Consider the following 24839-nt stretch of genomic DNA (forward strand, 5'->3'; position numbering starts at 1 on the left):
GACGATTACAGTTATGACAGCCTAGCCACAAGGATGAGGCTCTAGTGCCTGAAAGACCTGTCATAAACAAGTCATATCCCCTGTCCTAGAGAAACAAATATGCAGGATAGCGCACAGTGGGAAAAGAGCTCAGGATCTAAGTTAGTTTTTACCATGGTATAAAGTAGGGTATCATGGTCACAGTAAACAGAAAGCAAGAACCTAGTTCTTAAAACTAAGATTGTAAAATCAAAATAAGCTGCTAAGCCAGATGGATTGTAGATCTAGGTTCTCCCTAGAATGTGAAAATGTTGGAAACTATTGGTATCATAATGAAGGTTAGTGCCCATCAGATTTCAAAGATGACTAATACAGTCTTTTTCAACAATAGCTGTTTTGAAAACAGAAATGTATTTAGGTGTTGTCCAAAAACTGTAAAAATTCTGGAAGCATGTCATTTGAACAGAGCAGTAAGTGCGACTAGCTAGTCTAGATTGATTAAAGTCCTCCAAGAATTGATAAAGGCATGAAAAAAATAGATTTTTTGAAAATGCTTTTTCAAAATTGACACCACTAATATTTTTCAGTATCAGAGCCCATGCCCTCTCCTCCACCATCACAATTCTTAGAAAAGGATAAAATATAAAGGTCATCTTACAAGGGCAAGTCTAACAATGAAAAGAGAATGAGGAAACAGATATATACTGGTAAATAAGTCAAAGGAAATGTACTAATACAGAGTCATTATGATTGTGATAGAATTTCATATACAATGAAGCTAGGTAGTTTATAGCATATTTGATTAATTGAACATTTCAATCATATCTGACTCATCTGTACTTAATTGTACATAATGGTTTATATGTCATTTTTCCCATTAGATTGTGAGCTCCTTGAGAGTCAGAATTGTTTACCCTTTTGTGTATACCAGGATTTAGCACAGTGCCTGGCATACAGTAGGTGCTTAATAAATGCTTTTTGCCATTACTTATCTAGCCTATATTTTAAAAAACCATCATTGGTGAAAAATGTAGACAGAAGATAATATAAAGAAGAGATTAGAGAGATCATGGATATAAGGAACAATGCATGCTTTTCATGCCAAGGAATAATAAATATATCACTGCCTAATACTACAATTCTTAGCCTTTTGTGTCATAAACTTCTTTGGCAGTTGGGTGAAGCTTATGAATCTTTTCTTAGAGTAATGCATTTTAATTTATAAAATATGACATAATTAGATCAAAAAGAAAACTATTATATAGTTATACAGTTACCACTTAAAAAAAACTTACAGGGGGCAGCTAGATGGCACAGTAGATAGAACACCATCCTGAAGTCAGGAAAATCTAAGTTCAAATGTGACCTCAGACACTTAACACTTCTTAGCTATGTGACCTTGGACAAGTAGCTTTACCCCAATTGCCTTGGGGAAAAAACCGTTTTTACAGACTTCTGGTTAAGAATCCCTGAGCTAGTAAATCTCTAATCACTATATGACTTTTTCAGTTTGTTCTGGGAATTGAATAGTAGTGAAAACTGGAGTTACCAATTCTTTGACTCAAGTTATATTTTTTACCTAAACAAGTGAAACTTAACCATACCTTAGTAGATAGTTTTATCAGTTGGCAGGGCACTTGATATTTATGTTGAAGGTTAAATCTTTTGGTTACTAATCAGTTGCCAGTTGCCAGTTGCCAATTGCCAAAGTTGGGGAGGGGGGAACATTCTTCAGTGATCAGCTTTCTAGTTGATGAGTTTCTCTGGACTTAGCTGGGTTAGTCCTAAGATATCATTAACACATGTATTACAAACAAGTATTCAAATCCTTTCCAACTTGATAGGACCTTTCAAAACTTATCATCTATTGCCATGGTCTCGGATGCTCAAGAAGCACCTCTTTCCCTTGATTAGAAATTGCAGAATTATTATGGAGAATCTATATAAATACAGCAATTATTTATGAAACAAAGAGAACCAGTATGTTTCTTTTATACCCACAGTTGATTCATAGTTCATATCAAATCCATCTTTAGAATGAGGTTGGATCAAATTCATAATTAATATTATAGATACAGGGCTCTATTAAGGCTCATTTTGAATTTTGAACCTATATCTACTAAGGTATTAATAAAGGTTAATAAAGAAGGTTATTAGTTTCAAGGGTATTTGAAAGTATGATCTAGAAGTTTAAATATTTGTTTTTAAATAATCTTATTTTTAGTTTCCCTTTGTACATGATATTTCTTTTTATTTTTAAAAAATGCATCATTTTGATTTGTTTTTCAGATCCACAAAGACCCACCCAGGTCCAGTTGTACATTTAAGTGATAGTCCAAGGGATGAAGGGAAAGTGAGTACAATAAAAAGCACAAAATGCCATAAAGTCTTGATGTTTTTATTTTTCTCAGTTCCTAAAATTTTTTCAGGTCATTTAAAACAATGTTAGCTCCAAATGAAGCCTTTGGAACAAATGGTCACACATAGGATTTTTGTGAAGGTGCATGTGATTACATGTCATTCAACTCCAGAGGACAATTTTGTTCTGTCTGCCAGTGTCCTTTTTTCTCTCTCCTGGGCTCTCAGAGCAGCTGACTGATACCACTTGGCCTCACTCTTTCATGAGTGGTATTACTTTTCCCATGTCATTCTAAACGTTATGTTTGTATCATCAAGATCATCAAGAAACTCTCACAGCTTATTTATTTTTCTCCTCTCCCAGGGGCTCCTCTATTCATTATGTTCCCAATTATATGCCTAATTCAAGGTCATTTACAAAAACATACATGTGAAAAAGGCATTAAACAAAATGGTAACAGTAAATTAAGCAAATTAATGATATCAGTACAGGCCTTTCCAACTTAGAAGCCCCCATTCAGCCCTGATCTAACCTTCCTAAACAACAGGAAGGAGAAAAAAACCTAGTTTATTTCTCAGCTCAACTTCTAGATTAGAATTGAGCAAAAGGATTTTGGGTTGACATTCTTGAATACAAAAAGTTCAGGGCCCTTGGTTTTTATGTTGGAGGCTAAATCTCTTGATTACTGATGCCAGAAAAAATGGAGGAGGAAGCTGCTAGTTCAAAATATTTTTACTTTATAGGATCTTGTTAGACTATAATCCATCCCCTCAGAAAATCAGCTCAGAAATAATATATAAATAAAAATAAATAATAAATAAATAAATATTCCAAAGCCTAACAGTTAAATGAATGAATACATGAATGTAAAAAAAGTATTTATCAAGCACTTGCTAAGTGCAAAGCATTGTGCTGAGCACTGGGACACTCTGCTCTCAAGGAGCTCACTTCTAATGGGAGAAGCAACATAGGTTACTTTCATGTCAAGTTAGATGAAAGGTTCAGTGGTCCTTACAGTGCAACTGCCAACCAAGTGGCAATATCTCTTCTTTAACATCATTTCCACTGATAAAATCATATAGATTTCTCATCTTGACCCACTTGATAGTGCCAAGGACTTTGGTGATAAGAATTTTTTTTCCTAGATTGTCAGTACCCGTGGCTGTTGCCAGGATGCACATCCATAGAATTCACTTCCCAGGAAAATAACTTGGGTCACTGTACTGGAAGCATTGCTCATCCCAAGCCCTTTGGGTCCAGCGTGTGTCTCCATCAATATCTAAGAGGAGAAGGTAGTTAAGATTGGCTTGTCTTACCTGGCATGTGCTGCCTATTATCTTTCAGGGTTCCTTGATACTTCAACTAGGTTGGCTTGCCTACCCCATAGATAACAGTCAGTGGAGATTGCTGGGTCTTTCTCTACAGAAGCCACTTCCCTAAATAATGGCTGAGCTGGAAGCAGGACTAAAGGTCTGGGAGGTTGGGGATGCTGCCACATGAGAGTCCTTGTGCATATCAGTATATTGGTGGCATTAGGTCAGCAATTGTTGGTGATGTTGGTGAAGCCCCCTTTCCAAAATGATTTCTTTCCTCAGTGATGGTTTTAGGTGCTAGGCTGCAACCAAGTTATTTGAAATGGGGATTGGGCAGGGCAATTGCTATTTCCAAGGCTCTTCAGATTCTTAATTCACATGGGATAAAGTTAAGCCCATTTGCCTCATTTACATCATTTGTTCCTTCCTCACAAAAAGTTTGGGCCAGTGTTGTGAGTATATGAAGGACTGGGGGGAATCTATCCCTCCTAGTTCCACCAGGATCCTGATCCATAACAACTAGCACATCTATCTCTTCACTGTTTCTCCAATGTTGGAGAAGCTTATTATATTTCCCAATCTGCTTGGTGTAAGGAAAAACATTAGAACTATTTTTTAATTTTATTTCTCTTATTAATTATTTGAAACAATGTTTCACGTAGATGTTAATAGTTTATAATTCTTTGAATGAATTTTCATGATCTCTTGATAATTTATCCATTTGAGACCCATCATTCTTGTAAATCTCTATTAGTTCCCTATGTGGCTTGAATATAATGATATTATCAGATATTTGATGCAACAACTTTTTCTCAGTCAACACCTTCCCTTAGATAGAATTTTGAGGCTTAGGTCACAAAGAAACATCAAAGAGCAACATCCTGCAAACATATTATTGAGTAATCCCCCTGAAATGGGAGTTGGACTTGCAATAAACTGTTGGAATTGGGATAGAAAACTTAAGTTGAATAGGAATTCCAAAGAATATTTTATGTTTCTTGGGACTACTTCCCATTAGGAAGAGAAGTAATTTGGCCCTTGGAAAGCACAGCTTGCAGACTGATGAACAAGGGGACAGAAGCAAATGTGGGAAATGTTTTCAAATCGATAGTAGCAGATGATGATGAGAAAAGCAAAATAAGGACTAGGTCTGTCAACTCAAGTTCCTGAATATTTCATTTTCCCATTTGACTTATTTCCTTTTTTATAAGTAAAGAAAAGGAATTTCCTCAGAAAATTCTTCATGCACAAAATAGAATAAGACTGCTAAAGGATGTATTGAGAAAAGACTTAATTATACTATTAATTCTGTGATCCAGTGAGATAAGATAACTAAGCTTATGTTCACCAGAAGCTTCAGCTAATATGAGACTAAGGATCATGAAAGCACAAAATCCACAAGTGGGAGATTAGATTCTAAAGTATCCTAGAAGAAAAAAAGAGTTACAAATTAATGTAACTGAAAATGAAAGAATAGGTAGAGTAGACATGGGAAGAATCATCACTGAATACCACAAACATACTGATGTGAAAGCATTAACTGGAGTTGAAGAAGCTCTTTGGATGTATAAAACTGGTTCATATTAAATAGCCCCACTGTAGTTTGTATTTAATGGACCCTAAGTTCCCAAGAAACTGCAAATAATCATCTGACTTGTTCAAACAGTGTTTGTATACTTTAGGTCAGTGCACAGAGGATAGATTTTGTTATTGTTTTGTTGTTGTTGTTTTTGACAAGAGGGCCATTAAAGGTGTAATGATCTGAGAAAATTCTCTAATTAAAAATTAATAAAAGTTGGTAAAGTTGAGGAGTCATTAGCTTTCCTATGTGATATACTCTGTTTCTCTTCTAGATTACTTACTTGAACGGTAAATAGGACTAAGAATTGTAAAACTCGAGGATTTAAAAATTGGCTAGCATATGGCAGATTAGCACTCCAGGCCCGGCCTCTGGTACCACTATTTGTTTCAAAGCTGCTTCAATTATCAACCTTATATTCCCTCCACATACCTATACACACTTTTCATAGAGATAAAGAAGTTCACAAAGGAAGTCCAATTTCTCAAAGTTTACAAGGTACAAAGACCTCTGCAAAAACAAACAAAAAGCAAATAGCAACAACAACAGCAAAAACAAACAAACAATTGGGCAAATATGTTACATGTGTGAATATATAGGGTATGGTCATCATAAGGTATGGTCATCATGCAGAGTAAGTCAGGCTTTCCTGGCTATGAATTCCTTAGAGATGTTATTTGCCAATTTTTACTCAAACTAACACTTAGACATTTATCCTTGGAATGATACAAAAATAACTAAAGAAGTTGGCATTACTTATTATATAGAGCAGGCAGTATATTATACTCCAGGAATAATTTTTAATTCCTCTGTTTGACTTTTAAAGCCTTTTAAAATCTGATCTTTTTTTCTATTTTCCCCATCTTCTTACATTTTAATCTCATCTATGTATATTCTAGGAATATTAGCCTTTTTGCTATTCTTTACACGTTATTCAGTTTTCCAATTCTCTGCCTTTATACTGACTATCCCTGTGCCTGGAACTTTCCCTTTTTTCACTTTCACTTCTTTACTTTCCTGGCTTCCTTTAAGACTCAATTAAAATTCTACTTTCTGCAAAAAAACCTTTCTTGGTTCTCACTTTCCAATCCTCCGTAATTAAGGATTGGAATCTTCCTTCTGAGATTACATCCCACTTAACACTGAATGTTTCTTGTATATAAATAACTTTTTGCATATTTTCTTCCTCTTTAGAATGTGAAGTCCTTCAGAATAGGGACTGTGCATTTCCTTTTCTTTGCATTATCAAAACATATTAGCACACTACCTAGCACATGGGAACTATAAACACTTGGGGTATCTATGTGACAAGTGGATAAAATGGCAGACCAAGAGTCAGGAATATTTCTCTGAATTAAGTTTTGAAGAGATAGGGATTGAATGGAAATAAGGAAAGAGATCATTCCTGGTATAAGAGACAAGACAAAGTAACAAAAATGAGAGGCAAAAATGCTGTGTGGCCTATTTTGGCTGAAAAATAGAGTATATAAAGAGGAAAATCATAAAATTCCTGAAAAGAAAAATGGAATTCAATATTGAAAGGTTTTATATTCCTAAGAGGGAAATTTATATTTACATATATCAAATATAATTTTATGTAAATCCTAGATAGGGAACTCCCAAAGCATCTTGACTAAGCTAGTAACATGGATAGACTAGTGCTTCTGGAATTAATTAATCTCACATACATCTAGAAAGGACTGAAAGAGAAACTGAGGCAGGACAGGCAATGATATTGCAACAGGCAAAAAGAGATGTGCTGATAGAGAGAATTTATAATGGAGTTAAAATTGAATAGAGTTGACAACTGATTAGCTATAGCAGCTGTTGCCCAGGAAGGTACCTTGGAAATTGCAGTGCTCTAGTTATATTATAGTACTTTTTAAATTGGCTCTTAAGCTTTTTTGTCTAATACAATTTGGTCCAAAATAGCTTCATCTTTCTGAATAGTACATATAATAATTTTTGTTTAAGGTAACTCTCAGACTTTAAAGTGCAGAGAAGATACTAGCCTATATTGATAGAAAAAGTTTCCTCATCTGGGAGTTTCCTGTATTAATGAATTCACGTGTCCAATATTCCCCCACATATTAGCAATAAATACAAGAATATAATTATCTCATACTTTTGTCAGAAAGCATAATTATGATATCTACTTGAAAATTCAATGTAGAGATAAATCCTTTTGGAAATAGAAATACAGATATTTATAGTTTATAGTTCTGAGGTTGATAAATAAATCTAGATAAATAGTCGTTTATTATAAGCAATTCATATGGGCAACTATACAATAATTATTATGGTAAAGTTTTAGGATCTTTTTTCTTTCTTAAATTAAAATATATTTTTTAAAAAAATTTTTTAGTTCTGATCCTGTTTTTCCTGCTGATCCTTCCCCATCCATTGAGAAGACAAGAAATGTGATATTAGTTATGAATGTGAAAACATGCAAAATATATTTCCATATCTGGCATGCTTCCACAAAAAGAGCAAGAAAAAGACAGTGAAAAAATATGCTTTGCTTTGGGACTCTGCCAAAAGAGCTATAAAACTCTGCATACTCCAGCAGTGCCACTACTGGGTCAGTATCAAAAGAGATCATAAAAGAGAAGGACCCATAAGTGCAAAAATGTTTGTAGCAACTCTTTTTGTAGTGGCAGGAAATTGGAAATGGAGGGGATGGCCTTCATTTGGAGAATGGCTGAATAAGTTGTGATAATGAATATAGTGGAATATTACTGCTCTCTAAGAAATTATAAACAGAGAGATTTCAGAAAAACTTGGACTTATATAAACTGATGCTGTGTGAAGTGAGCAGAAACAAAAGAACATTATACATAGTAATAATAACACTATTGAGATAATCATATGATTTTTATTGGGATTTTTCTCGATCTGGTCAATTATGCTTTTTAATTTCTTGAAATATGATGGCTCTTGTTTTGATCATGGCTTTTAAGTAGTCATATAATTCTTACATTCTCTCTCCTTGATCAAATTTTCAGATCACTTTTTTTTTTTGATGAGATATATCACATTTATTCTATGTTTTTATTCATTTGACTTTGTTTTATTGTTTCCTGATATTTAATGAAGTCATTAGTTTCCACTTGCTCAAATCTAAATTTTAAGGAATTCTGTTCATCAATGAGCTTTTGTACCTCTTTTTCCATTTGGCCAATTCTTCTTTTTATGAAGTTCTTCTTTTCATCAATGAAGTTTTGCACTTTTTTTTTTACTATTAAGTCAATTTTATTGGCATCATATCTCCCCATGATGTGACAAACATTTCCTAAACAGACAAATTCTTAAGTTGTCTTGTGATGGAAAAACGTTTTCTTTAATCTTTCATTGGTTCTGCTATTCATAATTGGGAGATTTCAGCTGAATTGTTATCTGTACTCTACCATCTTGGCTTCCTCTTAAAAACTTTATTTTCAAAAGTTTTATCTTGCTACTATTTGGGGAGTAAATAAATGCATCTGGGTTTAGAGGTAGTAAAATTGGTCTGTTTTGTTTAAGGGAGGAAAAGAGGAAACATTAGGAAATAAATAAGGAAGAAAAAAAGTCCAGCATCTAATAGAATTTTATAAAAGTTAGTTATCATAGACCCTGGTGATTACTAAATGGAAATCATAAGAAGTATAACTATTACTTACTTTTGAATGGTACCCTTCCAAAACTGAACCTTTTTAAGGAGTAAAAAATAACTGGTAAACAAATGCAGAAAATCAGAAATGTTAAACAATCTTTTATTGACTACAATACAATATAAATGGAATAATCAACAAGATAAATTTGAAGAAAAGATTTAGAGTTAAATGATCTCTAAATGATATAAGACTTGAGTAGGTCAACCACACCTTATACAGTATACTAGGATTAGCTCCAAATGGATACAAGACTTAGGTGAAGGAAGAGTGAAAGGAACATACAAGATAATGTAGAAATTTTTTTTACTTAAATTTAAGAGGTTTTGCACAAATAAAGTCAATACAGATAAAATTAGAAGGGAAATAATTAAGGAGGAGAATCTTTGCAGCAAGTTTCTCTTTTAAAAAAGGTATGATTTTTTAAGATATATAAATAATTGATTCAAGTTTATTAGAATAACAGAAATTTCCTAATTGACAAATTTCAAAGTATATGAGCAGGTAATTCTCAAAGAAAGACACAATCTAAGATATAAGCAATTAGCAAGGTCCAAATTATTAAAATTAGAGAAATGCAAATTAGAGAAACCTCATGCTTATATATTACACTCATCAGATTGGCTGAGTTGACAAAAGAGAAAAATGGCAAATGCTAAAGAACTTGTGATCAACTAGGGAGCTGCTAGATAGCTTAGTGTGTAGAATGTTGGACCTAAAGTTAGCAAATGTAGCATCAGATACTTATTAAAAGTGTAAATCCAGGTAAGTCATTTAACCTCTGTTTGCCCTAGTTTCTTCATTTTTAAAATGGAGATAATAATAGCCTCTTATTTCCAGGGTTGTTGTTAGGCTCAAATGAGATAATAATCATAAAGGTACTTAATATAGTCTCTAGCACATAGTAAGCATATAACATTTTAACTATTATTATTGTTAAAATAGGCATATTTAATGGATTGTTTATGGAGCTGTGAATCATTCCATCCATTGTGGAAATCCTCTTGAAACTATGCTCCACTATATACATACATATATATATATATATATATATATATATATATATATATATATATATATATATATATATATATTTACTTTGACCCAGAAATACTTTTACTAGGCCTATCCCCCAACAAAATTTTAAAAAGAGGAAGAGGACCCAAATGTATAGAAACATTTTAGAACAATAAAATGACAACCAACATTGAAAGACTTCAGAATACAGATCATTATGACAACCAACTCCCTGAGAAATTGAAGGAGTTCTCATAGGTAAAGAAAAAACAAAATGATATGTAATAGTTTACTTAAGAAATGCTAGAAATTCAAATGAAATTAATAAAATACAGCATTATGTAAAACAAGCCCATGAAAATCCTTAGACTTCTAAAGCTAAATTAAAATAATCATTATGTTAACCTATCTTTCCTAACAGTACAAAAAAAGCATTTCATGAGTTATTGGGGAAAATGGGATAGATAAGTTAGTGGATAGTAATGAAGATAAAAAAGATTAATAAAACATTGAAATAATGCACAAAAGAAGACAAACCATAACAGAAGCTCATTATTTTACATACAATCCTCCTTTTTTGTTCTGAAATATTCTTTTGCTGTTCACAATTCTTGAATTCTTCATCATCATCATCATCATCAATTTTTTAAGTAGTTGGAAGATCCCAATAGTAGAGTGTTCTTTTGGTCATCTGGTGGCGGGCTCTTTGTAGAAGCCCAGGCTGAAAAGTCAGTTCTCTACAGAGTTAGTTAGGGATCTGATGTAGTAGCAGGTATACATCATTCTCAGGTTTTTAGAAAATACTTCAATTCTGGCAAGTTTAGCAAGTATCTGTTAAGTGTTTATTAGCACTATGCTAAGTATGTCCATCCCTAGTGCCCTGCACAGTGTTGGTCATATAATAGCTACTTAATAAACAAATCCTTAATACTGATGAAGATTCAATGATTAAGAAAATAATAATTTGTTGCTCTCCACTTTATAATTAGATGATAATAGAATAGAATAAGAGGCATGGAAACATTCAAACAATTGCTCATAGAAAACCTGAGGGGAGAGAAATCACTTTGGTTTAGGGATATCTGAGAAGGTTTAACAGTGACTGGCACTTGAGTTAGGGTGGCTGAAATGAGGAGGGTGGAGACATTTTATGCATATGGTTTTCCACATAGTTTTTCTTGTTCCAAACTTCTTTTTTTTCTCATATCCCTCTTCCATGTAGTTTCCAAAATAATGTTGCTAGAGCATGTGTCATTTTTCTTCTCATAGTATCTTCAGTTCCCTGTTGTCTCTCAGATAAAGTAACATCTGTTAACATTTACATAGGGCTTTAAGTTTTATAAAACACTTTATGTATATTATTATATCTGGATCTCATCTAATGAAACAGGCATTTTTATTATTCTCTTTTTCCAATTGAAGAAACAAAGGTTGAAAATATTTAACTTCCTCAGGCTCCCACAGCTATTAAGGGTCTGACACAAGATTTAAGCCCAGGTCCTCTTGACTCTAAGCCCAGCGCTCTATCAATTGTGCAAAATAGTCTCACATTTGGGCATAGAAACTCATCTTGGCATTTAAAACACTGAATAATCTGGGTTTAGCCTAATTTACAACAATTTATTTCATTTATTCCCTGCCACACATTCTGTGTTAGCACAAATGGTCTATTTGTTGCTCCCAAAATTTAGCATTCCACTTTTCATCTCAACTCCCAATCAATGCTTGGATTACATTATTTCTTCTCTTCTTCTTAGAAACTCTGCCTTCATTTAAAACTCAACTCTTGTGCCATATTCTACAAAGAGCCTTTCCTGATCTCCCTAATATTTCCTAAAATCTCTCATATTTACTCTTACATTTTCATTATAATAGGACATGTCAGCTCTTTGAGGTCAGAAATCAGATTGGGTGATAGTTGTGATGGTGGTTTTGTCTTTTTATTTCCAGATTCATGCCTTACATGTAGTAGGCAGTTGGTAAATGTTTCTTGAATTACAGTAAATTAAGGATATTCTTCTCCATTATGGAGACAGAAAAGTTTACAGTCAAGATTTGGGGAAAGCCAGTAATTTAATCTGGTTGGAATAGATAGTGTACATGTAAAAGAGTAATGCAAGTAAAATAAGGTTCAAATAAGTTGTCAAGAACCTTAATTGCTGAACTGATCATTTATATTTATTTTAAAGATAGTGGAGCTCTTCATAGTTTTTGGACAGAATTTGTATGTATATATAGATAGATAGATAGATAGATAGATAGATAGATAGATATATTGTATATTATAATATGTATATATATTATCATTATATACATAATATATTATTTTGGCATTTGTGAGGAGATTAGATTAGAAAAAAAGAGAAAATGGAAGCAGGGAAGTAATTCAGTTGAATGGGAATATGAGCTTGAACTAAGGCTATGCCAGTGAGAATAGGAATAAGGAGGATGTATTTAAGGGATGGGTTATAGATAAAATCAGCTTGCTCCTGACAACTGATTGAATAAAGGAGAAAGGAAGAGAGGAGAACCAAGGATAACCTCAAGTTTATGAACTTGGGTAACTGTAAAGATAGTGATACTCTTAGAAATAGGGAAAACTTAAAGGAAGGGTACCTTTAGTAGATGACAGTTTCAGACACTGTTAACTGTCAACCAATCAAACAGTTAATATTTATTAATCACCTATTATGTGATTATGTCACACACTGTGCTAAGCACTGGGAATATAAAACTAGGCAAAAGACTGTCCTTGACCTTAAAGATCTTAATGGGGGAAACAACATGCAAACAAACATATATAAAGCAAGTTACATATAGGATTTTTAAGAAATAATTAAAAGAAGGAAACTATTGGAATTAAGAAGGGTTAGAGAAGACTTTCCTATGGAAGATGATATTTTAGTTGATACTTAAAGGAATGAATTCATTCCTTTCAGCTATTGTCAAAATCTTAAAGTATCACTTTATCTTCATAAATAGTACATTTTAGTTATCCAGTTTATATTATTTATAAATATTTCTAACTTGGTATATATCTGCATTTCCAGCATTAGTCAGTTTCATGTCCTGAATTACAGACTACACACTTACCTTACAATTAATTTAATTCTCACTATTTATCTCGTTCTTTAACTTGCCAGTTTTGGAGTATATGAAACATTGATGGTGAAATATTCAAAAGAAAGGCAATAGAGGGAAAGAAGTTAAAATCAAAGAACTTTGTCTACAGAGCTGTCATTTTTTCTTTTTTTAAAACCTCCTAATTTAGTAATAAATTAAGGAAGGTTCTTTCTATGATTCTCCATTTTTTTCTCTTTATATTTCCACATCTCATCCCTTCATGTGACTTCAATAATCAGTTATGAGTAGATAACTCTCAAGCTCACAGTCCTTTACCTTTGTCCTTTTTGTTTAACTCTAGTTCCATCCATTTGTTGGATATTTCTATTTGACTATCCCACCACCATCTCAAACTTTGTCCTAAAACTGATTTCTTAATCTCCTATTTTTATTCTATAAGCTCTCTGACGCCTGTATTTTTATTTTTGTCAATTGTGTATTTATCATCTTAGTCACTTAAGTTCAAAACTTTGCAGTTATTTTTTGACTTTCTCCCCACTTCTGTCTTCCATATTCAATCATCATTAAATCTTACTGATTAAATTGTACTATTACATTCATTTCTACCCTAGACTACACTGTCCTAGACCAGGTTCTCATAAGTACTGAATAAACTATTGAAATAATTCTTTTGGTCATCATACCAATGGTATTTTCTCTCTTAAAGGAATTTTTCCCACCTCTGTCAGATTAATATTTCTAAAATACCATTTTGGTCATATATCTTTAACCAAAATCTTCACTAATAATGCATATACCTTACTTTACATAGAACTTTAAGTTTTACAAAAGGGAATGTGTAGATACAATATGTAGATCCAAAAATGGATGAACAAAGGTTAAAAGACTTGTCCTCTGTTTCACAACTAGTAAAAGATTTTCATCTGCAAGAGTTCTGAACTCTTTTATATCCCCTTCTAAATTCTTCTTCTGCTTCTTGTCCTATTCCAGGTAAGCTGATTGATGTTTTTTTTTTGTTTGTTTTTTGTTTTGTTTTTTAATATGTCTTGCTTACTTTGGTAGCTTTGCTTTTGTTCCCACCAACTCCTTTTCCCAATTGAAATAACCCTTCCTTGTTCTAGATAGCTTTCTGAGTGCTACTTTCAAGATACACTTGAAACATTTACCTTCTTGAAAATTTCTTCAGTTCTCCCATGATAAATTTATTGAAGTCTTTTATTGAACATGTTTTATTGCAGCACATGACCAAAACATATGACACGGAATTTTGTATTCTTTTTTAGTTTTTTATATAGCAATAATTTTTTTTCTTCTCAGCTGTGAGTTTCTTTAGAGGAGGTACTATGTACATATTTTGCTTTTGTCTCTTCCTTTAAAATGACTGATTTGGATCATTATATGAAATATATTAATATGTGGTACATAGCTACTAAATAAAGGTTTAAATTTTATTACATTAGCTTCAAGAAGTTATCCATTGAATGCTATTCTAACCAAAATTTTATTTTATCAAATACTAATTTAAATATTGGAAATTTTAATAAGGTTTTATTTGAATGATATTTGTATTCAGATTCTTTACAAAATTCTAACAAGATTATTTATAATTTTGAATGTGTTTTTACAACATTTTAAAATCTTTAAAAGACTTTTAAAATAAACTGAGTTCAAAAATAAGTTTCTCCTGATATTTTCCAGCTCTTAATAGGTTATGAAAATGGAACTGTGGTGCTCTGGGACTTGAAATCAAAAAGAGCAGAACTGAGAGTTTATTATGATGAGGTAAGTAGTTTCTTATTATTCAGAAAAATTACTGTGATGTTGATCAGTTTGAAGAAATATAAGTTATATTGAAAAACCCAAACTTTTTTATTATAAGATAGGATTATTTAAAAAGTATTACTGGTAATACTGAAGTTTAGAAATAGTTTTTCCACAGAATCAGCATTAATTATCAAATTTACTGTTTATATCTAAGAGTTTAGTTGTATATATCTAAGTACTGTAGTGTGGGGCAACAGGACATAAAGAAAATGAGTGGTGGATTTCAAAGAATTGGCATTCTAGTTGCTTCTGTAATATGTTATAGTCCTCTAATTATTCACAGTAATTGAAAGGCATGTCATTTATTCCAAATTAGAGTGTTAAAGGTTAGAAAGTATCTTTGTATTTAAGTTTGAGTGTGACAATAACTAATCTAGAAATTCACAAGACAATCAGTTCTTAATTCAAAAATGAAAGGTTATTTGTAAATTGATCATTTGGAGCACAAACTATTTTCTCATTAACCCAATATTTTATTTTATTTTATTTTTTCTGAGGCTGGGGTTAAGTGACTTGCCCAGGGTCACACAGCTAGGAAGTTTTAAGTGTCTGAGACCAGATTTGAACTCGGGTCTTCTTGAATTCAAGGCTGGTACTCTATCCACTGGGCCACCTAGCTGCCCCTAACCCAATATTTTAAATAGTTGTTAGGAGAGTCAACAAAAATGATTTAATCCATAATCCACCTGAAATATAAAGAAAGGACCATACATTTATAGTTATAAGGAACTTCAGGTACCATTGGTTATAGATATTCCCCACCCCCTACCAGCTCTTCTATAGATAGGGAAACTGAGGCATGGGAGAGGATAACTTATTTGCCCAGGGTTACACAGCTAATAAATATTTGAGATGAAATTTGGGTTCAGATTTTCTTGACTCCAGATCCAGTGTCCAGACAATTATTTGAGGTTTAGTACAATAGAACTTAACTACCTCATGTAAAATAATAATGCTGTAATTCCCCTAAACTTGTGTTTAGAATTATAATTTGCTATCTAAGTAATCCATTTATTCCCACTGCAACAAAATGAATGCTCTTTTTTTTCTCACTGCATAGCAGTTAGAACTGGACTCCCTTAGTTCCAAGTCAGTTCTGATTGCAACTAAGGCTAAATCTCAGACTAGCCCATTTACTTCCATTCCCTTGATATCACCTCTTTTTTCAGATGAGATTTTTTTTTTCTTTCCTGACTCACTGAACAATAGAATGTATTTTCATAGTTGCCTTCAAAGAGTATTTTAGCATTCTTAAACTATTAACAGTTAAGAGGATGTTTTGATGGATCTATATAATTCAAAACTCTTGTATTAAAACTCTTATCTAGATATTCCCACAACTCTTCTATAGGGATTTTGTGTAGGAAACCTGTCTCAAAATTATATAGATAACAATGCTCATTACATAACCAGCTTAGTCCTTTTTTTTTTTTTTAGATCATATATCTCTCTGTCTTTGAGTTCAATTCTTTTGTTCATTTCTTTGTTGTTAATAAATTACAGTTTACTCGTGTCTACCAAATTTGATTCATTGCCATTTATATGATACAAGTCTAGTTCTTCCATGACTTGCAAACATTAGTGGAAGAATATTGTTTCTAAAAAAGAAGATCCTTTGTTTCACTGTAAAGTTCAAGATTATTAAAAAAGAATTGCATGATTTCCCAAAAGTAACCTGGCTAGATCTTCAAATTCTGACCCGTTCTTGACTCAATTTATCCTCTCTGCACAATATCTATCCAAGATAAACTAGAATGGGTTGTCTATCCAACTGCATATCATAGTTTGGATAATAGAAATTCTTCATTGATTTTTTTTTTTTTTTTTGCCTGTGTGAATAGTAAGAAAAAACTTTTTTTAGCCCTGTTGAGCTTATTTGGGAGAATCTAATGTAATCAGCATGACATTACCCACAAACAGCAACAGTTAGAGGATCTCACAATCCAAATGGAATTCTCATTCTATATCTTCTGTTCCCCCAGCAAATACATTTACTGCTCACACATCTCTCTCTTTTGTGCTTCCCTTGCTAATAATAAGATCAATTAGTAAAATTATCATTGCCATTGTTATTTCAAGGAACCTTACATGGTTTGCATAATTGAATCAAATATTTTGGGTTTTGTTTTGTTCTGTTGATAATCATGTTGTGTACAGTGAGATTTTTGTATTCTCCCAATTTTTTTAACAAATTTTGTGACTGTAAAAATATAATCAATGGTAAAACATCATTTGCAAAAGCCTCTCTGCTTATCATTCCTCATAACTCTGCAGGGATACATTTATGTATAGATTGTCCTCGTAAAATTTTGTATGGAGGGAAAGTAGGCAAAAATGGTTAAGTTGCCTGGTCCTTGGAAAACACACACAATCTGTTAGTAGGACAATGATCAAAGTGTTTCCATTAACAGTAGAATCTGCCATTGTCTGTATTTTGGCATAATCTTTAAGAAATCTGGATTCCTACTTTCCATGACGAAAGATTGTGATAATAACCCTGTGGAAGAACAAGTTCCCAACACTTTTCTATCCAAATAATGGTAACTTTTTGTGTAAAAATACCTGGAATAAAATTCACCTATATTTCATAGGAAAATCAGATTTTGTTAATCCTGATTGGAGCCGTAATTCAGGGCTGAAAGAACAAGGTATCTGACTACAGAGGTTATTGTTTGTCCTTAGTTCTCAAAGGTGATCTAGGAGGTGATACCAAGACAAACAAGTGAATTGAATTTAAGTGAGGGAGGGCTATGCAAGGTCACCTCCCTCACTTTTCCCTCCAGAACCCATTGGGTCCAGAGGCCAGGTATAGATCAAGATGACTGGAGATGGCCTTTTAAAGATAAAGTCTTCAAAAGGTCTCAGTTTGATAAAAGACCACATCCATTCAGTGATTAAGGCTAGGTAGCAATTGAGGTGAAGAATCTCCTCTTTCACCTAGTCTAAAAAAATTTAAATAAGTAAATGAATGAATGAATCTGGGAGGGGAAGACCCTCAAGGCTTCTAGCCTAAAGAAAAGAACTGCTATTTACATTCAGTCTGAGTCAATCAGTGCCCAAACAATGAGCAAATGGGGCTTAGCCTAGGACCTATTGGTGGCCAATTAGAATCAGATTGGTTTTAGTTTTTAAGGCACAGTTCTTAAGAAAGAAATCTAGCCAGTAATCCAAGATATCTTGGAGGGATTCATAGTAGGAATGTGGTAGGACAGATGTTAGGCAGGCTGCTGTTGATACTTTTAGCCAGATGATGTGAGTCTCAGGTAACCATGGAGTTCACCATGCTCCATTTCCTTTCTTTTACCATAACCTTACCAATCCTTACTATAGAATCTGCCCTAAGACAAAGTAAGAATAAATTATAATCCTCTAATATTAACAACAGAATTAAACATAAAAGGTTATAGTGTCAATAGGAATCCAAAGAAGACTATTGAGGATAAATAAGTGTTTATTTCTTGTTGATGCCCTCAGAAGAGCCTCAAAGATTGTAATGCTGGAGAAAGTGAGGCAGGATGCCTGCAGGGCTGATGTCTCAAAGCATCCAGCAGCTAATGTGAGTTCTCAATGACATATATATACACAAACCTAGCTCCAAGCTCAGGTAGCTAAACAAAGGTGGGGGGTGCAGTCCAAACTCTGGTGCACAAGAATCTCCAAGCAGGGACCATCGATCCATTTCTGACAAGTTGGAGGTAGGACCATAAATTCTTAATGACTTAGGAGGAGTTAGGAGCTAGGAAGTCTAAACTCCCCCTAATCTTGAGTTTACAAATTTACAATTTATAACCTTAGAGTAACTAGCCCTAAATTATAGCAGTCCTAAAGATCAGGAGGGAGAGGGGGTTGTAAACCAGAGGGATTAAGGCAGAACAATTCTGGGAAACTGAGGCAAAACAATTAGGGAAACTGAATCAGGACAGTAAAAGGGAACTGTGGCATAACAAGATGTGATTTCACTGATTCTGATCTACTTTACAGATTATTATCTCCTTTACATGATGGCAAAGAGAAATTACCATAGTTGGGGAGAAAGAGAAATAATCAATTATAGATAGGGAAATAAAAGGAGAAAAAGGTATTGCTACCAAAACAGAAAACATAGGAACAACAGGCTTGTACACTGAAAGGCAGCATATTTAATGCAAAGGTCACTAGAAAGGAATTTAAGTCTCCATTTTACCATTTATCAGCTATGTTACCTTGGCCAATTTTTTTTTTTTATTAAAAATTCTATCACTGATATCATTTTAAAATATCACTTTCATTTCCATATACATCCCTATCCCTTCTTTACTCAGAAAGCCATCCTTTATATGTGTATAGAGGGTAGGAAGGACAAATGATTAAAAAAAAGTCTAAGCCCAGATACCAAAAATCATTAACCAACTCTCAGTGTACACAACATTCCATTCGCTCTCTTTGAAGGAAAGAAAGGCGATGTTTTCTCATCTTTTTATTTGGGGCAAGGGAAGGAGAGAAGGAAATATAAGCTTGGCCTTTACAAACTTCTCCATTTCGTTCCCTGAACCTGCCACTAGACCTTATCATTAACTCCCTGACCACCAGAAACCCTAATTTCATTTTGGTTCCCTAAATATAAATCTTATCAAATGGAAAGAACAATAATATTAGCAACACCAGAAAGAAACTGAATGCCAAAGAAAAGTATAAGAGAAAATGCTAGGAGCAAAAAGTTTAACCCTTTCACTCCAATTTCTAGGAAAGCTAATTTCTCCTGAAGTTGGGTCAGGGTGGTAGAGATTAAGGGTGTGGACTCAGAGAGTCAGTTTAGGCAGGAGGCCTTGATACCTATTAGGTTTAATAAGCCACTGATGTCCATAGGCTTTTTTTTTTAAATGCTCAGAATCCCTGGGATTAATATGTAGACCTCTTCAATTACAAGGCTTTTGATTAAAAACAGCCACAGATCTTTTTTGTGAGGCCGGGTCTAGGGATGGGCATGGCCCCTCCTGTCAGGGCTGCAGATCAAGATAAGAATACAGTTTAAGCTTTTAGAAATCTTTTAACTGCCTGTGCTATTTTTTGTTTGTTTGTTTGTTTTTTAAATAGAGTTGATTCCTCAATCTCACCATAAAATCATCAAAATGGTTAAGCAAAGATCCAGAGCCTTCCCTCCTACTATCCCCACTCTTTATAGGGGAGGAGTGGAAGGGGTCAGAGGGAATGCAAAGTAGCAGCGCTGTCTACCCAGCTTACTGGCTGGCCCCTGAGGTGTTCGAGCTGTCCAGGTGAATAAGAGGGGAAACAGGGCCAATCCCCAAATTCCTACCAGAGAGCAGGACACTGGGGGGGGGGGGGGTAGAGGGGCAGTTCAACCCCTGTGGTGTGTGCTGTCGTGGTGGAAAGGCAGTTCCTCCAGTGCTCCTCCTGCTTGAACTCAGGACAGGGACTCCCCCGACAGTTTCCATAGCACCTACAGCACAAACCTCTGGGGTTCCCGGCCTAGGTCTAGGAGGGATTTGCTAATTTAACAAGGTACCTCTGCTCTGAGTGTCCTTTCAGAAGGCAGAAGTTGCCCTGAGAAAAGAGCTGAGAGTCTCAGGTTTAATTCAGTGAGAGAGTTAAAAAAAACAACAACAAAACCCAGCTATTTGTAACAACAGAGTGGGAGAAACATCAAGGGCTCAGAATGGGCTCCTCTAGTTTTGGCCTTAATATATTGGCCTTGGACCCCTGAAAAAGTTTGGGGGGGTGAGTCCCAGGTCTTTAATTAGGCTGGGAGTTTTTTCAGCTCTGAAAGAGACTATTCTGCTGGGTGTGTTGGCTAGTTCTGCCTGAGGGCAGAAGTCAGAATCAGTCCCAGGATTTGAAAGGAAAAAAAAAAGCACTTTTAAAATGCAAAGAAAGGCTTCTTTCTAGGACTCCCGAGAATGGGTGGGTGGAGAGAGATTGGATCCCTTTCAGCTAATCTAATCAGTGTTCAAATTTTGAAGTTGAAGTATTTTTTCCAAACTCAGTGTGTCTCTGCATTATGAGACAGCCTAAAGATAAGCCTTTAGGGATCCCAAGCTTTCCCAGTTCTATAGCTCTGGCCTTTCCCAACCTTTGACAACCCACAGAAAATTGTCTAAGCGTCCTTGGAAGAGGCAAATCTGCATGCAAGAGCCTAAGCTCCCGACAGCTTCACCTCAGTGCTGCCGGGGAATTTGGGCTGTTCCCCCTCTCCCCCCATAGAAGGATGGTATTGGGGAAAAAAAACCTTGTGAACAGTCACCAAATGGGAAATCAGGAAAACTGAAATCCTTAACTTCTAGGAAAAAAAAGGCTTGAGTGTTCTCCAATCAATAGCTCCTCACCTGACTCTAGACAGTATCCAGATTCTATAGACCCTCGTCCTTCTCTAGAGAAGGAGAGCACCAAAATGCTCCATGAGCTGTAATGCTAGAGAAACTGAGGCAAGATAGAGATCATTTTAGGGAAACTGAGGCAATAAAAGAGAACTGTGGCACAACAGAGCAAGGGAGAATTTGTCAGAGACCAGCTATAAAATAGATAATAAGTCTAAGAAAGAGACACCACAGGAATCCCCACAAGGGAATTCTGCAAGCTAGAGAAAAGGCAAAAGGAAAGGCCTTTTTCCTTAAAAGGTGTTCACCAAATTGAAAGTAGTTAGGAGTTTTCAAATAGTTTCAGTCTAACTCCTCATTTCCCCTGCTGCAGTCAGGGAATGAGAAGAAAAAAGAAAGGAAGAAGCTGTCTTCACTCTTAACAATTTAATTAAATTGCTTTGGAATTTATACCCCAACCATCACTCCAAAGTCTTTCTTGAAGCTGCAACCTGGCCAGGGTTGGAGCTCAGAAAAGAATTCTTTAATTATTGTCAGGGACATAGAATGCCAATCCAGAAAAATAGGAGAGTGTGCTAAGAGCAAAAGTTCTTGGGACTGAGAAAATTAGGAGTTAAAATTTCCCACCTGTAAAAGTACATAGACTACTTTCCCCAGTGTGTTTATTTTGAAAGCTAGGCTATTCATCTCTTCACAAAGAGCTAAGGAAGGTTTAAGCAGTGCTCTGAGGCTAGGGTAATTAGGAATTCCCTGCCTTTGTAGACATGAGCATGAGCATGCAAAAGCATAAAAAGCTATGATGGGGGTGGGGGGGCAACGACATTGCTCTAATGCAGGATAGACAGAAATTAGGGAAACCAAGTCCTGTTTTAAAATGTATGAGACAAGCATGCTTCCTGAGAGAGTTGGAAGCTGCAGCTCCTTTAAGAGCCAGACAAAGTTTCGGGGAGGGACGTGGCCTGCTTGTCCAGAATGCAGGCAGACTTGGTTAGTTTAAAAGTTGGTGAAAAACTTTTCCGGAGATTTGAGAAGATTGATTGAGTCCTCAATCTCCCCACTGTTCAGTACCCCAGTAAGGGGACAGCATAGGAGCATTTAAATGACAGGTTACCAAGCCATGTGGGAGAGGTCTGAAAAAGGGCTTGAGTTCCTTTGTGATCCCCACTCCATGGAGGAGGGGGAGGAAAGGCCAGAGAGAGGATGGGGAGAAAGAGATGCAATCTTACCCACTACTTCCTGAATAGTGAGGGCGGGATAGCTCATCCAAGCCCCTAAATCTTGATGGGAGATCAAGACCTGAAGGAGACAGCCCCATCCCTGTCCAGGAAGTAACAGCCATAGGTAGAGACATGTCTCCAAGCTCACCCCATTGAGTGACCTTTCTCCTCATGGCTACAGCCTGACCATTAAGAGACTCCATTGTATTTAACAGTGAAATGGGAGAAGGACCCAAACACGACTCCTCTTATCTTCCCAGAATAGATCAAAGAGAGTGCTGCCCTAGGACCCCTGAGATGGGGCCCTTAGAACGGCCATGTGTCTCCTTGGTCTGGGGTGGGAGGGTGTTAAAGAGACACTTCCTCTCTTGTCTCCTGCCTGAGGGCAGGGCTTTCTGGTGAGAGCTTCAGATGTAAAGGAAGGTCCTTTGTGTGTGGAGGAGCTAGGCCCAGGGAGTTTCCTCAAGCCCAGTATCTCTGCTCAAGGAAGGATTTTTAGAGGCAGAGGTGTCAAAATCCAAATTGGTTCTGAGTGTCCAGAGTTCTGGGATTCCATTCAGTCACCAAATGATGTCTAGTTTTTTTGGGTTCCCAATCAGGGAACCAAATGATAAGGCTTAGATTTAGGGAACCAAAATAAAATTAGGGTTGCTGATGGTTGGGGAGTTAAATGATAAGGTCTAGTGGCAGGTTTGGGGTTCAGGGAACACAATGGAGAGATTTGGCTCCCCTGCAACCCCTTGGGATTTGGTGCAAGGGTAGTGAGTTTTGGGGACTCCCTTCTGGTGGCACAGAGGTTCTCTGTAAAGGAATTTACAGACTCAAAAACCTAGATTGATAAAAGAGGTTTATTTTGGGAATTGGAAGTAAGGTTAGAAATCCTGGCAGAGAGGCAAAGTCTGGTTAAATGAGGGTAAAGAGAGGATGGCACTGGAAAGAATATTTCAGTGGACAGAAGCCCTTGGCATTCCAAGCTGGGCATAGCATGGCATTTTTGGAGCCTCTGCAAAGAGAGGGTTTTAGTTTGGCTCTTTTATAATGGGAGCTTTAACTGAAGGGAACTCGTGGGTGGAGTCCCAAGTTGGCTCATTGCTGGGTTTCAGCTTGACCTGGAATTTGAATTGAATTCAGTGGGTTTCAGGACTGAGCCAACCCCACCCAGATAACAAGGATGAAAATGTTTGTCCCTTGGGGTGGGGTCCCTCATTGAGGCAGAGTTGAAGGAGATTTTCTGCTTTGAGGATTTTTAGAGTTTCTGGGCCCCCTCTTCACATTTACTTTGTTGTAGTCATTGTTTATATCACATCAGTTTGCAAAAGTCTTCTTAATGCTTTTCTGTTATTTTTTATATTCACTATTTCTCATAGAATAGAAATATTCCATTATATTCACATATCACAATTTATTTAGCCATTCCCCATCAATGGACTATGGCTACCAGTTCTTTGCTCCTAAGCAAAAAAATATTGCTACAAATATTTGGGGTATAGAGAACCTTTTTATCTTTGTCTTCCTTGGGGAATATACTGAGCAGCGGGAACCTTCAGATTTAATTTTATCATTTATAAGATGGGAATAATATCTGTATTATATATTTTTGTAGGCTTGCTGTAATGAAATCCTTTTATAAACTGTAAATGCCATGTAAATGTGAAATGCTATTATTGCCTAGAAATGACTACTCTTTAAGGAAAATATTGCCAAGTAAAGTATTTATGGGATGAAGGGAAGAAGGCTTGAGGCTGTTTTAGCAATTGCTCCTCATCTCAACTCAAGATGCAGGGAATCTCAAAATAGTTCATATCTCAAAATAGTCTAGCTGGCTTTCCAGAATGTTTTCCTAAACTTAAATACCTTTCTTGTAGACATTGAACAGGAAAGGGAATCACTGAAATTCTTGAAAATGAAATGAATTATTCTCAGCTGAAAATCTGAGAAGATACTAGTTTGGGAATATCTATTTTTTTTCTTAATTGCTTGTAAATTCTAAGAACTCTTTCAAAACTTCACATAAGACAGTTCCAAGGATAAGAGTAATCACTACAAGAATCTCCAGTGTTTTCAAGTTGACTGTGCTTTTATTTTAGGATTTTTTCAATGCGTTCCATTGAGGAACTTCCTATGTCAAACTTTGTAATATGTAATGCTAAATTATTTTCAAATATGTTTAGAAGATTGATGGAGGAGGGAGGAAGCAAAGCACTTCTAAGAAAAGGCTTGGGAGAGCTAAAAGTTAGTAGTATATTTAAGTAATTATATGTAAATTAATTTTCATCACAGTAGAGAGATTAAAAAATTATGAGATAAGTCTACTGGTGTCAGTTGTTATGGAAGTGAAGCTAACAATCCTAATTGGTGAAAAAGCTTCTGGTCACTAGCAACTGGGTGTCATGTTTGTTCTGTTAGGATTTTTAGTATAGTTTTAGCTGTAAAAAATGAAAGTGACTCAAATCTGACCCTGATCTGTCCTGTCTGCCATAAAGAAAGTTTGAGGCCTCATGAGGTT

At 35.1% G+C, this 24839-nt stretch overlaps 1 protein-coding gene across 1 annotated transcript in view; it reads left to right on the forward strand.

Annotated features, from left to right (window-relative positions):
- STXBP5L (syntaxin binding protein 5L) overlaps nucleotides 1-24839 on the forward strand; it is a 420610-nt gene that overhangs the window by 181648 nt on the left and 214123 nt on the right. Inside the window, 2 exon segments of the mRNA XM_074301345.1 lie at nucleotides 2269-2332; nucleotides 14680-14763. Of these exon segments, the coding sequence (XP_074157446.1) occupies nucleotides 2269-2332; nucleotides 14680-14763 (148 nt within the window).

Source organism: Sminthopsis crassicaudata, chromosome 3, assembly GCF_048593235.1.
Source record: "Sminthopsis crassicaudata isolate SCR6 chromosome 3, ASM4859323v1, whole genome shotgun sequence".
NCBI lineage: Eukaryota > Metazoa > Chordata > Mammalia > Dasyuromorphia > Dasyuridae > Sminthopsis > Sminthopsis crassicaudata.